General features: G+C 34.9%; 1 protein-coding gene across 1 annotated transcript; it reads right to left on the bottom strand.

Annotated features, from left to right (window-relative positions):
- Positions 1 to 7930: 7930 nt before the first annotated feature.
- LOC110371369 (ecdysone oxidase) lies at positions 7931 to 10452 on the bottom strand. Its single transcript, XM_021327587.3, has 4 exons — positions 10392 to 10452; positions 10068 to 10198; positions 9786 to 9919; positions 7931 to 9716 (listed from the first exon to the last, which is right to left on the bottom strand). Exons 1-4 carry the CDS (start codon positions 10400 to 10402, stop codon positions 8133 to 8135), a joined length of 1860 nt encoding a protein of 619 aa, XP_021183262.3. The 5' UTR covers positions 10403 to 10452; the 3' UTR covers positions 7931 to 8132.
- Positions 10453 to 16288: the final 5836 nt, after the last annotated feature.

The raw sequence follows: 16288 nt of genomic DNA, 5'->3' as shown, positions 1-16288 counted from the left end.
TGCTCAAACACTAGTTTTCCAGACTAGCTATTTAGAAGTATAATAACGGTGATGAAGAACGAACATTAAAAGGTTTAACATTACTTCAGGTTTAAAAGAAATATCACTAAAGCAGTGCAAAGTTTTGGCAAAGTATGATGTTAATTGCCAAAAAACTAGTGGTAATGTTTTAGTGTCGAGTATCATGATAACTGAAATAACAGCCGAAATTCATCAAAGAAGACTATAGTAATTGTTTAAAGCCAGAAAACGTATTATTGAACCACAGAAAATACGTAAGTTTAATTATAATTTTCTAGGCTTGAATATGAATTTGGGAGCCAATTATAGAATGTTGAAGTCTTTGTGTGTGTAAAGCCTGCGATAATATAATAGTTACAATATCTACAAAGTTAACTTTACAAAAGAGAAATTGGAATACTTCAACAAGATTGCGTAAAATGAGGCTAATTACAGAATTGAAGGGAAACATTTTTGATACGCAAATAAATTTTGTAAAGATTGCTCAAGTTTTATTCTTTGAAATTCCGAAACATTATTACGATAATGAAGTACAATGAATAATTTTCAACTTCACCCTCAGTGCGAGAGGCAAAAAAACTCGTTCTGTTATTGTTCGGATGTTTATTTTTTGCCAACAAAAGCATGAAGTTAGTACTACAACTCTTTATTAGGGAAACCTTTAAAAGTTTTATTTTGGCACGCGTAAAGAAAGGTCAGTTATTACTTTTTAGAACTTCTGAAAACTGGAAAATTTAATTACGAAACAGAATAACTCCTATAGAAATAAGTTACGCCACCTGCGTTACTTTTGTCAGAAAATATTGGTTATCTTTAAGACATGTCCTTCAGAACATATCAATTTCTATAATTATTTAGCTTTAATGTCGGAAGTAGAAGAAGGAAGTCGTGGTGGCCTAGTGGGCAAAGAACCGATCTCTCGAGTATGAGGGCGCGGGTTCGATTCCAGGTCAGGCAAGTACCAATGCAACTTTTCTAAGTTTGTATGTACTTTCTAAGTATATCTTAGACACCAATGACTGTGTTTCGGATGGCACGTTAAACTGTAGGTCCCGGCTGTCATTGAACATCCTTGGCAGTCGTTACGGGTAGTCAGAAGCCAGTAAGTCTGACACCAGTCTAACCAAGGGGTATCGGGTTGCCCGGGTAACTGGGTTGAGGAGGTCAGATAGGCAGTCGCTTCTTGTAAAGCACTGGTACTCAGCTGAATCCGGTTAGACTGGAAGCTGACCCCAACGTAGTTTGGGAAAAAGGCTTGGAGGAGGATGATGATTTAGCTTTAATGTAATACACAACCGTTGACCGTAAACAGATCCACTAATGTACAATCACAAACAAAAGTACAAAACCATCTCTTAACATTGCTATTAAAACCGAATAAGCTAACATTGACCCACGAATCGTAACATTTCCAGTTGAGTCAACTAGCTAGAGCTACCTGGCGACCAAAGCCGGTAAAAATCATCCGTATTTTTTCCTCTTTGACATCGATCATGGCTCCCAGGCTTGAAGACAAATGGTCGGAAAATTTTTCAAGTTAACTCTATGCCTTTCGTTCTATCGTCTATTTTTAGGGTCCCGTACCGAAAAGGTAAAACGGGACCCTATTGTTTTCGCTCCTCTGTCCGTCCGTCCGTCTGTTATTAGGCTGTATCTCATGAACCGAGTTAGAGAGTTGAAATTTTCACAGATGATGTATTTTTGTGGCCGCTATAACAACATACTGAAAAAGAATAAATAGAATAAAATAAAATAAATATTTTGGGGGGGCGTACAAAAAAATCACGTTGATTTTTTTACAAATTTTTGCTCGATATCGATAACGGCAATTGGTAGTTGCGGTTTTACAAATAATGGTACGGAACCCTTCGTGCGCGAGTCCGACTCGCAATTGGCCGGTTTTTTCATACCGTGTTTTTTCATATCCCCTCTTTTATTTGCTTTCCTATGTGGCTTATTATGATAATGATGAGTGATGTCGTTCTTTTATTTTTATGAATGGGTTTTTGGTTGACTGGCCTCTGCGATGGGAAAAGGGGTGCATGTGACTATTGGATTGTTTAGTTTTGATTTTTATCGAGTTTTTCATGAATTTCCTCAGGGGAAAATAATGGTAACCTTGTTAGAATTACATCATTATCAATCTCTTAACTATCACGCAAGACTCTCTTAAGAGAATTTGAGTTCTTCTCAGATATTTCAGTCCGTGTGTCATCGGAGCTTTTAAAAAAAAACTGTACGTATGTAAAACTATTAAGAGAAAATCATAATAGAAATTCTATTTACGAAAGACAGGTTACTCAAACTAAAACAAATCAGCAGCGAACAAGCCTACTATATTAGTTTTATGAACCATAATGTATCAATAAACCTCGACAAAGGCGGAAGAAAGTACACGCTCATATATCTTGTCAACGATTGTGCTCACACCAAAAGTTTTGTACGGTCCAGTGATGACCCTAGTTTGTGTTCAACCTCTTGTAGGTAGTCAGAGTGTTTGGGACAGGTTTTATATGAAAAGTGGGACTCTTAAAGTTATGTATGAGTGATATGTGTAATTGTTATTCGTTATCTAATGTGCTATAAACAGCAAATGCCTGTGCAGGTCAAAGTTATCTTCTTAGGGACCACGTTATAAAACAGCAGTTGTAATATCGGTAATACAAGAATTTGATTGCAATTCATTAACCCAACAACCATTCATATTTTTATGTAAGAACATCCTCTTTTGGTACAAGTCATTTACTTTTGTTTTTTCACATTACTTTAAAACTCCACCTCTTTCTTTTTTCCGACTGCTAAGATGAGCTATTTTTGTCGATCGAGTCTTGTAAGTATGTACACTTTATTATCCTATACCTTTTTATATATTTACAAAAGATCGATATTACCAAGATCAAGTGTTTCATTGTGCTTAACATAATTCATGCGACGGCTGACTGAATTTCCCGGGACAGACGGACAGACCTGAGTCAATATCGCGGAGGCACGTGACGGCAATACAAAACAATTGACTATCTTGGTACACTGGATAAAGGACAATGGGCACAAATATATGGGACCTGGTATACCCCACCAATAGGAATGTCATATATACCATTGGATAGGTCTTTTTATGTAGAACAATATTTACTATGACAGCTTTGTTGAAATGTTTGTCCGTTCTGAGATATAGATCAAAAACTGTGCAAAAGTTAGAACTAAATAATCTATTGATAACTCAAGTTTTTAAAGGAAAATCTAAGTACTACCAAGTGTAAGTCTTGTAAGTGCTACCTGCTGTGCCCGTTAGGGTCCATAATTGTTACTATTAGGTATGTAGCATTTCAACCTTTTATAACGGACAAACAATAGAACAAAGCTGTCAATATTGTAAATATTGTTCCAATTAAAAAGACCTATCCAACGATATATATGACTTTGCTATTGGTGCGGTTTCTCATTATGCCCAAAATCCAGTTGATACAATAAAAGGTTGAAATGCTACATAATAGTAACAATTATGGACCCTAACGGGCACAGCAGGTAGCACTTACAAGACTTACACTTGGTAGTACTTAGATTTTCCTTTAAAAACTTGAGTTATCAATAGATTACTTAGTTCTAACTTTTGCACAGTTTTTGATCTATATCTCAGAACGGACAAACATTTCAGCAAAGCTGTCATAGTAAATGTTGTTCTACATAAAAAGGCCTATCCAATGATATATATGACATTGCTATTGGTGGGGTATACCAATCTGCCCATTGTCCTTTCTAGACAAAATAGATTGCTTGGCGACAATTCGCGTCTTTAAATAACATTGTAATGAATGAAAATAGGTTCAAGGAATGGTTAAAAATAGAACGCTATTGATGGTGCTTTGGATTTCTCAGAACAACTTATTAAAATAACTTTTTTGTAAAAAAGTGTGTCTAAAAATATAGCTGTTATAGAAAGACTGAAATGGTTCTAAAAAACGAAAAGTTTTAATTGATAGCAGTACCCTGGATCTATATAATAAAACCGTAGACATAAAATAAACGTGATAATTTTATTGATCACCTACACTATTACTATACCAAATATCGCTAGCTTTTCTGTAATTTTCCAACAAAGTTGTCAAACAATGATTTGAATCGCCTCACAACATTTTCATACAAACTTAGAGTTATCTTACAAATACGTCACAAGTAGGTCATGATATCTTACACCTAATAAAGAAAACACTTAATGTGTATTCTCACCGTGACTTCTCTAACAATAAACTTAGCGATAATCTTAAGAGTTGAAATAACACGGGAGATCAATTCTAAAGATAAGGACACACGTGCCGAACTAAGTTTCAGAGTATTTGTAGTTTGATCCGTAACGGAATGTGGTGTTGTTCATAAATAGTTTTTAAGTTGTTTTGATACATGTTTTATTCGTGTTGATGCTGTTTTGTTTTGGAAATTAATTGGGCTCTCTATGATGTCGTTTTGGGACTTAGAAATGTTTCATTGGCAATATAATGTGGCTTCCAAATGAGAGGTTTGTGTACCTATGTGTTCTAATTATTCACTATATTAAGAAAAGTAAAATTAAAATAAGTGAAGGATGTAATTAAAACTAATAGCGGTAAAAGTATGATAATGATAATTCTATAATGTACTTCCACGATATACACAATCTTCCGTCACTTTAATTGGTATAATTTTTTGTATTCAAAATTATTACCATTTCACATTCACAACTATCCAAAAATAAGCAACAACATTTACACAACAAAATATCAAAGCAGTTTTTACTAACATGTACAACTAAAAACAACAATAATTTAATATTCGCGCGGTCATAAGCTTCAGAGATTTGCGGGCAGCCGCAAAGGTTTAACCGACCGCGCAACGTTCGCGTTATGTGTGGTCGCTTCTGACCACGGACATGCTCCCAAGTTTTAGCATACACTAGATTTTGCGCACAGTTTCACTGCATATCTCAACTTTCCTTAAATATTTGTATGTATTGTTTATTTGCTCAGACTTGTTTATATAACTATTTAATCATTATTTGTACGCCTACTAGCCGTAATCTATCTCTTTACAAATCAAGTCCATCCAAAGGTTGTCTGTAAGAGATTGCTTTTGAGCGATAAGACCGCCTATTGTATTCACACATATTTGTTTGTTATGTCGTTTTCCATGTTTGGTGTACAATAAAGAATATTCTATCTATGTAAACTAACATAATAACAACAGAACAGATTTTGCGCACAGTTTCACCTGAGATACGGGATTTGAATATATTAAGGTTCTGGTTCGAAAAATTTGGTATGTAAATTCTACCTCTATTTTATGACTTGTAGCAAGTGAGAACTGGAATCTAATTAGTGTTTTGAATGCTACATTACACATCTAAACTGACATAATTACGAAGAATTTTGTTGTTTGTTTATGTGTAAAGGATTAGGAATCGCTGAACCTTTTTTAATAATTATTTCCTTGTTGGAAAGCTGGATAATCCACGAGCAATACAGTTTATATTTTGCCTGAGGAAAAATTGTCCCTCGACGACGCGGGCGAAACCGCGGGAAACAGCTATTATACTTTCAAGGAATCTGAACCTACAACATCTAGCTCAACAAGCAATCTTCTATTCACTTCACTACACCTCCGTAAAACAAATTAATGATAGCGGCTGTATTCCTTTTATAATTCAACTATCCATACTTACTTTTCTAAATATAAAGATTTCTTTGTTCACCCCGAAACACAGTACAAGTCGCAACAGACTAATATTCCGAAAGCAGGGTTCCGTACAAGTAACTTCGTGTCACGCTCGCTGCGTTCAGATATAAATTCACTGATGTACACTGTCACTTGATGCACTTTCGTACACTGTTCGTGTTATAATCGCTAGAGTGCGCGATTTGTGTGGGCGACTGTACTTGGGCACGATGTAGTTCAAAAATGCTGTAAATATTAATATTGTGATGAATATTTTTAATTATTAGAGACTTTTTATTGGTGATATTTTTATTTTGTTTGCTTGTATTTTAAACATACCTATGTATTTTTGTAGTTGCTAAAATATTTTTGGTTATGTTTTATTGATTGTTGACTAGTAGGTCCATGCGATAGCTAATCACCATTTGTGAAATGCTTCATTCTCTATTCACCAAATAAATAAATTAATATCCCACTGTGCCTTAGATAATCATTTTATCCGATGTACCTATTTATAAGAGGCTGAATCAATTTATTACCATAATCACTACAAAACAAGGTAAATTTAAGTATACAGCTCTCTTCAATCCTAATTAATGTTTACCTGTTAGCTCAAAATCTCAACAACTAGAACAACAATAGATAATAACCACCTTCCCAAATCTACGGACGACGTAAAACAAACGAACCAAAAATTAACTTCAGCTCCAAACAAACGTTTGTCATTCAATGTTTGCCAGAATTACGCAAGGTGGGCGGGATTTCCTATTGTTAAAATATTTACTGCTAACCAACCGTTTACTTAGGACTTAGTTCCTGAGTCAGCTCATGAAGCCCAAACATCGGTGTACCTACATAATCTTTGTACTAATCATGTGAAAATAGCCGAAGGTACCTCGGTATTTGGGTCAAAGCTCTTGCGGGACCGATTAGACCGGATTTACAGCCAAACCGTACTGTTTTTGCATTATTTATATGTAATTCTCTGGATATTTTGTTTTTGGACGTAATTTGGAGATTAATTGGTTTGCTAGATACGTTAGTGGAGTTTTTTGGTGTTAAGTATAAAATCGGTGAATCAAGTATGTCTTGTATACTATGAACAATACTTTATCTATTGCAATGGAGTGAACTGGGCGAAAATATAAAACAAAGCTCAAAACATAGGGTAGTCGAAGTCCGCATACGAAAAATTAAGAGCATTCACTTTTAATGAATTGACGCAAGCAAATGAAAAGGAAAATTTTATTGCCCGCTCGTTCATTTTCGCAGTGACTGCATCGGATTACTTTTTCCAACATTAAACTTTAAACTAAAAAGTAAAGTCTAACTGCACTTTGAAGCGCATTTAAAAGTTCTTTTTTGAATAGGACGACAATTTAGTGGCCATTAAACTAGAAGTATTTGGGGGGAAATTCAGTAGAAAGTCACATTAGGGAAATAAAAAGAGGCAGAGGTCAAATGACCACACTTTGTCTTCTTGAATGAGGCCGTTCTGCTAAGGTCATAGACAACAGTGGATGCACAACAGACTACCAAAGAAGTCCTTCATAACACTCACACACCCATACAAACTCGTACATTATGTTCATGTTACGATGACCTAAAGGTTATAGCGCCAGCCACCCTTGTCCAAAAATACTAGAAAAACTCCATAAAAATAATTAAATTAAAAGAAATATGTTCCAGTTATTTTCTTTTGCTTCAAACCGTTGAGAAAAACTCTTCAATAAATAGAAATTTCCTATGTAAATTGGCGAACGAAACTGACCGTCTATTTAGATTTTGTATTCGATAAAGTAAACGAAGTGACTTCAAGATTGTTCCAAGAATATAGCACTAACGTAAAACTTTCAGTCGAATGCATAATAATGTAAAATATGGTCTGTACACTTTCTTTACATACTTTCTAAACCATATACATAGAATGCCAGACCACAACGAAAATTATTTTCATCAGTATTATGAAGTTTATCATACGTCTTTACAGGACAAAAGTAATAAAAATCAAGACTGAACTCCGAAATCCAGAAAAATAAAAAATGACCCCGTTCCTATTCGCTGTCGTTACTGTATTAAAAACTGGCAAAGCACCAGTTTTTAATTTAATCACAGACATTTCGTACTCTACAAACTATCACCAGACATAAGCAAATTGAATGCCATATTTTTATTTAAATTCATCATCGTTTCGCCTTTGTTTAATTACTTTAGTACTTACACGTGTTTTCTTCAAGGTTGCGATATAAATATTTGATCACAAATTGACAATTCAAACACTACAAGCAAGAACTTACAAGGTTTGAATATATCCTTTATGGTGCTTACAAATCTTCTAGCATATCATTTCCATTCATTTTTTGAGGTATGTTAATAAAGCAACATAAATAACATAGATAGTTTTTACAATGTAGCCGCAATAACAATTAATAACCAATAAGCTCATAATAATCTTCTTTAACAAGTTCTGATCCTCTTTCTCCAACCATGACAGAAGGGCCATTTGTGTTACCGCTGATAGTATCAGGCATCACACTGGAATCAATCACTCTCAAGTTTTTCACTCCATGCACCCTTAACCGACTGTCAACTACGGACATACTTATATCAGACCCCATCTTACAAGTACTCACAGGATGGAATATAGTCGTCACCAAGTTTACAGCAACACAGTTCCAGTATTCTACACTATCCAGCTCGAATTCATCACATGCTGGCACATTCATCCTTCCCAGAAAAGCGTTGATTGATTTAAAGTACTTGGTCTCCAAAATTTTTGTCAACATTTTAACTCCTTTAGCGACTGTCTCCAAATCTCTTGCATCTTCAAAGTCGTTTGGATAAATAAGAGGAGCATCTTTTGGGTCATTAGAGTTTAAAGATATATTTCCACTTGAAACAGGGTGCAGGAGATTAAAATGGAAGAAGAAAATCCCATGGTTTTTATTCAGTTCCACTATTGAATCCATGACACTTTTATTATATCGAAATGCTCCCATAAAACTTTGCTTTAGTGTTGTTGTATTTTTAGGAATAATCGACATGTGACTCTGACAATTGGCATATTTAGGATTTTTCTCAGTTGAAAATAACGCTATAGCATCTGATAGTAAATTACTGAACGCTAAAGACCCTTGGCGATCAGCAAGATAACTTAAAACACTTAGGAATGTATCAGATTCCTTCGGTTGGTCCGGTACATCAGCAAATATAAATACTGGTACAAAATTATGGTCCTTGAGATTTTGGCCAACCATTGGTGAATTCACAATAGTAGTGATGTTATTTGCCTCAAGATGTTCTGCAGGACCGATACCAGACAACATGAGAAGCTGTGGAGAGCTAATTGGACCAGCACTTATTATAACTTCCTTAGAAGCATAGAATATCTTCTTATTACCATCTTTTTCAACTTCAACTCCGGTTGCTATTAAATTGTCATCTACCAAAATTTTTGTTACCAATGTACTTTTCATAATATTCAAGTTTGTTCTGTTTGCTATTGGCAATAAATACGCTCTATCTATACTTTGCCTTATCCCATTAGCTGCTGTTGCAGTAATAAATCCAGAAGTCATTACATTTTCTGTGTTTAAATCTTCAACTTTTTTAAAACCAATTTCGTCCCAGGAATCAACCACCTTCTCTAAGTAAGGTTTAAAAGTGCTGTTGAATTTATTTATAAAAAGTGGTCCATCATGACCATAAGTTTCTCTTGCTTTCGGATTCTTTAACAGTTCTACGTTTTGAAGGCTTTCCGCTTTTTTGAAACATCTCCTTACTTCTTCTACGCTCCACTCTGTATTGCCTGCGTCATACCATCTCTGGTAATCATGATCGTTTCCTTTTACATAGATCATACCATTGATACTACTGCAGCCACCGAACATTTTGCCTCTATGCCAACCAACGGATCCGTTTATTAGACCTTGATCAGTTTTTCCGTTGTTAACTGTTAAATATTGCCAATCATAAATCGTATTTATTAAGGCGCCTTCGGTACCGGGTACCTGAAAAGATAGACATATTGTCTCAGTTATCACTTAATTTATTTCGCTATAACAAGAAATAAAACTTACATCTGCTTCCAAAGGGGCATCAGGTCCTGCTTCAATGAGTAAAATCTTCGCATCCTCAATTTCACTAAGCCGATTAGCCACCACACTCCCTGATGAACCAGCTCCTACTATGATAAAGTCAAAAGTATCGCCGTCTGAAACAAATACGATATTTTGTAAGCAATAATTGTCTTTTAAGTTTTTAAAGCCTACATCACCCATTTTGAATTATCCATATTCACCGAGATTTTAATAAGCTTTTCTATGCGTAATTATTTGAAGTCATAAATAATTTCATCTTACCAGTAACATCAGCCTCTGGTAGTAAAGGGCGTGTCAATACACACTGAGCTGCAGCAAAATACTGCAGAGCTGCCAAAAACGTTTGAGGGACTGCTCCCAAAGTTGGTGTCAGGCATGCCTCTGCGGTGAAACTGTCAATGTAAAATGTGTAAATAACTGCTGTGTAATGGAAACTTGGAGTGTGAGAAACTCATTTTCTAAATTCGATGATGCTTTTTCAGGAATTCTAATTTTGTTCTAAACACATTATGTATATTACAAAAAGATTCAACAGACGTTATATATTTCCGAATAAATAATTTGGAATTAAGAATTAAAACTCACCTCGATGACATGATCAAATTGAGAGCAGGCGTCAACTATTTAGTCATGGTATGTCTTCCGGCTATTTATGTAACTCACACTGTTGGCTTAAAGTCTGTGCGATCGACAGTAAACATATTTCAAAATTAAATATCGATACTCATGTACCAAAATTTTAGGACTATATTTTCTTTTTGCATTCTTCATATTTATGAATAATATTAACTGTTCCTGTTCTTCCATGTTATTATTGTTTGAGAAAACTTTAACACCCATGGGATGAGAGGATAAACCTAAACATTTTATAGCAAGCTCAGTGATAATAATGCTGTATAATAACAATCCAATGCAATGTCAAGTCAGATAAATATCAGGCGTATCGACGACAAATTATTTATTAGTGGACACAATACAATTCTGTACCTTTGCAAAAATGCATTTCATGAAAATTATTCTCTTGCCGACTATACTTTCACATTCAGAGATGATTAATTCTTTAGACTTTAAAATAATTATTTGACTGTTAAACAATTTATTACACAGTCATGCTAGGTTCTTTTTGTCTGGGAGATAAAAAATGCAGAATATTGTTATTTTAAATTGACAGCTGTCTAAATAGTTGAACGGGTGATGTTTCTACTACATAATATGTCGGATAAATCGAAATGCACGCAGACGAACTCACTGGTAACCAGCGAGTATTCAATTATGAGAGCCATAAGCATATTTAAGAAAAAATCATATACTATATTTTTGCTATTAGCACACACAATAATACCATCGATAATTCCCAATCATTTCAATTTCGATTATAGTAAAAACCTTCCCAAAAGCAGGCAATTTAGCAAGAGGATCTAATAGTCCTCTATTACAGAAACTCCTTGCTAAATTGGGGTTAAGTTAATTATGGTTTAATTGTTATTTGTCGTTCGTACGCTAGGAATGGAGCACTCCATCACCTGCGTGGGTGGTACAAAGGGTAGCTCAGGAATTATATATTACGAGTAGATACATGACTCGGTCTCTTACACCCACCTAGTGTTATAATTTTTAGGAACGTAACTAAAGAATTGTTTCACTGGAATAATGGAACTGTCTGTCCATGAAAGATATTTTAGAATCAAAGATCGTGGAAATCATCGTGAAGACAAACTTACAAAGAAAATCCTGGATTGATATTCATATTGGTAGTTATGCAAAGCAACATCTTTCATGTTCATACAATCATATACAGAGTTCACACGGGTACACAATAGCCTTAAAGTCTGGGAAACAGTACTACGAAGATGTAGAGGTATAGTGTTACCTGTGTTGTGAAGTTCGAACTTGAGTTGAAGATATGTACCTTCGTGGAAATTCAACTGCATCTGCATTGATTTGACTTGAAATACTCTCAATAAAGAAAAGGAATATTAGACCAATGATAATTCCGAGTATCATAATGAGTAATTATTATTTTAGCGCGAAATGCATAGTTATTTTTATTAATATTATTTTAGTTATGACAAAGACTAAAAGATAATCTAGGAATATTTCAGAAAAATAATTATCCGATTGATAGGTACAAAATTATAAGCAGAAGCAAAATAATGATGAAAAGAAAATATCTAATTGGACGAAACATAATATCCAGCCGAATAGGAATGCCCCATGATATTTTTGGGGAAATAATCTCCCGTTATATTTTCCTCCGTCTAAAAATATAGGAGAAATTCGTTATTTTTACTTGGTTTACGAAACAATATTTCAGAGGCTGGTGGCTTGTTTTATCGAACCTGCGTATGCTGAACCCGACTTTGGTTTTTGATAAATAGAAATGGATATCGTTTTATGTTTTGAGCCCAAAAACTTGTGTTCAGTACATTTGAATACTCAAACACTTTTAATTGTACTCCAAAATAAAATGATGAAAATTCGTAACTCATTTACAAAATGGTCGACGTAGATCAACACCAAAATTATTTTTGCCACGAAACGAACATACCTTAATGGTTTACCTTTTAAAGTACAAAATCCGATTACACCGCGGTTTGGTTTTAATCACCATTCGGACCACCATACAAAATTTAAGGCCGCATACACGGTAAATTAACCTGACACGTTCGTCCACTTATTGTTCACGAGTGCTGTACCAGAGTGGACATTACTCCGCGTAACGCTTCGTATCAATTAATGCTTTATAAACACCATAAAAAAGGGTCGGTTTTCTATTGAATTAACAAGCGAATTGTCATTAAACCAATATTGTGTGCGTTATTCGCGACGCTACATGTTTGCTTAGGATCGTCCCCGATGTAATAGCACCGTTTGGTATTCATGAAACCGTGGTCCATTGGTTACAATTTATTAATATTGTACGACGATATTCGTTTCGTTTAAACTGGTTTAGGTTTGTTTACGGTTTATGCGTACTGAAAATTATGGGGTCGCTCTAATAAAATTTGATGATGATGCAACTTTTGAAGAATGGACACTGCCTACGCTATTTTATATAGAGGTGGACTTTGTTTGTTGTTATTAAACTATGTATCATGAACGACCTCTGTATGAAGACTGGATTAGATTCTGAAGGATACAGAAGAAAAAAGGCAGAGTCAACCACACGGCGTTTATTACCAGACTAACAGCACATATACATTTTACACAGGAATGACATTCATAATGACAATGACAGTGACATATTAAGTACCTGACATCACAGATTCTAACTTCTTTAGCTATAAATATTTTTTCAGTAAAAAGTGTTAAACTGAAAGTAGAGTATAATCTTAAGGCTGGAAATAGTGCTCAGCGCTCCGTCAGCCGAGCACTGTTTCCAGCCTAAGCTAATTTCTCTTCAAGTACAATCATGATAATTAGTATTATTAATCCATTTATCTGAATCCAGAATCCATTTATTTTCAGAAGTGACAGGTCCTGATCTAGTTCGTTTCTAAGTAGTTCAAGAAAATAAGATTCGAAGTAACTAGATAATGAGAACTTTATGGATAAAATGTTTTATCGACTTCTCATAGTTTCATGAAACTTTTTCTTACTCTTCAGGATAAATCCATGTCTAGTTTCCATTTGACTCTTAACAATTATGAATATTTTTTTTATTGTTTTAGTACAAATATAATAATCGCGTACGAGCAGCCTATGTAGCAAATTAAAACTGACCTAGCCACGAGCACAGGTTATCACAGGTGAGACCAATCTTTTACAGATTGGTTTCACAAGTGATTTGACACACACTGATTTTCACAAGTGATTTCCCATGAAACCAGAACTTCTCGTTAGTACTAGTAACTGATTACGCCTGCAGTACGTTGCTTGACCTACCAGAAGGCGCCTGGTCTACCTTCCTTATCGCATCTCCGCTATCTTTCCTTCCTCCGTGTATCAAGTACATATTCTAGAACATTTTCCTCACCCACAAAACAAAACCATAAACTGACTCCCGAACAAAGATTCCGACACTACCGTAAAGCAGAGACGTGGTGTTATTCCGAAAGGATGCATAGTTCCTATGGGACTTAGCTGCATGAAGTCGTAAGGATCCAACTTCTAATAAACTTTGAATCCAGTGGAATTGCAAGAACAGTAAGTATTCGAGCTGTTGGTAACATTGGAAGCACGGATTATGGGGACAAGGGAATTTAAAATGTGTAATATATTTTATTGTTTTTATTTTTACGTTTAATAAATTAAAACAATATCTAATAAATCTCTAAATATGTACTAAGGCCTAAAGCACCCTACATTGTAATTCTTTGAAAGGTATATCTTTTTATTAAATAATAGAATGCAATAAACGATATGATATGATATCATAATTCTACGCTGATCCAACGTATCGCAAGAATAAGGGTTACACAATCGCATATTACCATCCTACACTAATAATAGATGGACTGTTGATAATATGCGGACAACACTAAAAGAAAAATAAACAAAATTAAAGTAACAATACAAAAGACCTATTTAATTTGGTAAACTAACAGCCAGTACCTACAGATCTCACAAATCCTAACTGATTTCGTGCAAATTGAACTAACGTCTTTTATGCAAGGCGATCAACTAGGTGTCGCTTTACAAGGAGGACACTCCATAGTATTATTTCAACCGACTGCAGAATGGAAATACGACATTCCCAATCAACCCAGTTCCATTAAAGCCTTGTAGCCCTTTGAGCTACTTGAGTTCTATGTTGGCAATAGTCCAAACCGCCCTTTGAAACAAGACCTGTTAATTTAACACTAAGGACACATTCAATTTGATGTACAGAAGAATAATATATGAACACCTTTTATAAGTACTCGCTTGGTTAGCCCCACGGTAAGATTTTATTAGATTGTGTTATGGGTGCTAACACAACTGATAAACTACATATACATAGTATATTACATAATATATTTTATGTAAATACATACCTACATATCTACTACACCACAGGCAACACATCACATGCTCTTCACACAAATGTTGACCATACCGGGAATCCAGTATAGTTATCGGCACGAATCTTAAGCTCTGACCTACATCTGCGCAGAAGTGATTTATTAGCAAAGAACCAATCCCGAGTAACGGCTATGACGCTATGCACTGCGGGCCAATCACCGCTTTAGCCCGCCCCCGGGCCTCACTTCATACCACAAAAGGGACCCAATAAATTACTTATGCGCAGGTGAAGGTCAGAGCTCAAGATTCCTGCCGATAACTATACCACCCGTAACCCGGGACCACCAGTTCGACAGTCGCACTAGATTGATATAATCAAGTTTGTAAATCGGGTCAAGATTTTTATCATAAGCGTAATCTGTGACATTTGGAATAGTCTTTTCATCTCCACGCAATGTGTGTTGTTCTGTTGGCTCTCATATGGTTTGTAATAAAATCTAAGACACAGCGCACATCATGCATAGTTTTTCTAGAGTTTTTTTTTAAGGTGGAAAATACGATATATTTCAGAAAATGCATTTTTTTAACTATCATTACATAACTACTAAATAGATAAATAGTTTCCGTACATACCTAGTTTAAATGAAACCGTGACTTTGTTTTTCAGATTGATCTTGTATGTTACAAACTCAATGAAGAAAACCATTGAAATGGAACTGAAATTAAAAAAAAAAAACAGATTAACCGTCGTTGCGTGCAGTTTTGGGTTACTCTTACAAAAATATACATAGGTAGCAGGAAAATCTAAGACAATACGGACATAAGTGCGTCCCAATCCTTATTCGATACGCCTATATATTTCACTTGTACCTACATATAACCATACAATAACAACGCGAACACGTTTATTGGTGTACTTGTGCCGTGTTTCCAATAAATACTTTTGTTTTACTTTGTTTTCTATATTTATACTCTATACTTGTAGAAAATATATAATTTGATGTCTGTTTGCTTGCATCGAATAGACTCTGGATCTCCTGGACCGAATTGAATCATTCTTACACTCTTTATACAGCCAATTACAAAAAAGTAAAAACCAAAGTAATGTCATAAAGTAAAAGTAACGGTCAAATTCGTTTTATCTATTAATTTTGCTGTATCTTTAGCCTTGCAAAAACGAATTTGACCTTTACTTTTACTTTATGACATTACTTTGGCTTTTACTTTTGATGAAGAAACTGGCTGTTAGGAAGCTACATTCTCTGCGTTGAACATGGGCTATGTTTTATCCGTGTATGGGAAGAAGTTTCTCCAGGACGCGGGTGAATACGTGTGGAACAGCTAGTTGCCTGTAGTACATATTACGTAGTATATTGGCCTACAGAACTAATGTGTAGGTTCATTAGTATGTTCCTTGTGTTTCGACCTATGATTAGTGATAATGAAATATAAATAATTGCCTAATTCCTTTCTTTCTGTCTTAGAAAAGGTCAGGACGTGCTAGAAATATAGGCCAGGCTGCTTTTGTAATTAGAATG

This window comes from Helicoverpa armigera, chromosome 2, assembly GCF_030705265.1.
Source record: "Helicoverpa armigera isolate CAAS_96S chromosome 2, ASM3070526v1, whole genome shotgun sequence".
NCBI classification, from domain to species: Eukaryota; Metazoa; Arthropoda; class Insecta; order Lepidoptera; family Noctuidae; genus Helicoverpa; species Helicoverpa armigera.
Note: the sequence above shows the minus strand (reverse complement) of the source record. Positions and strands in the feature narration are given on the sequence as shown.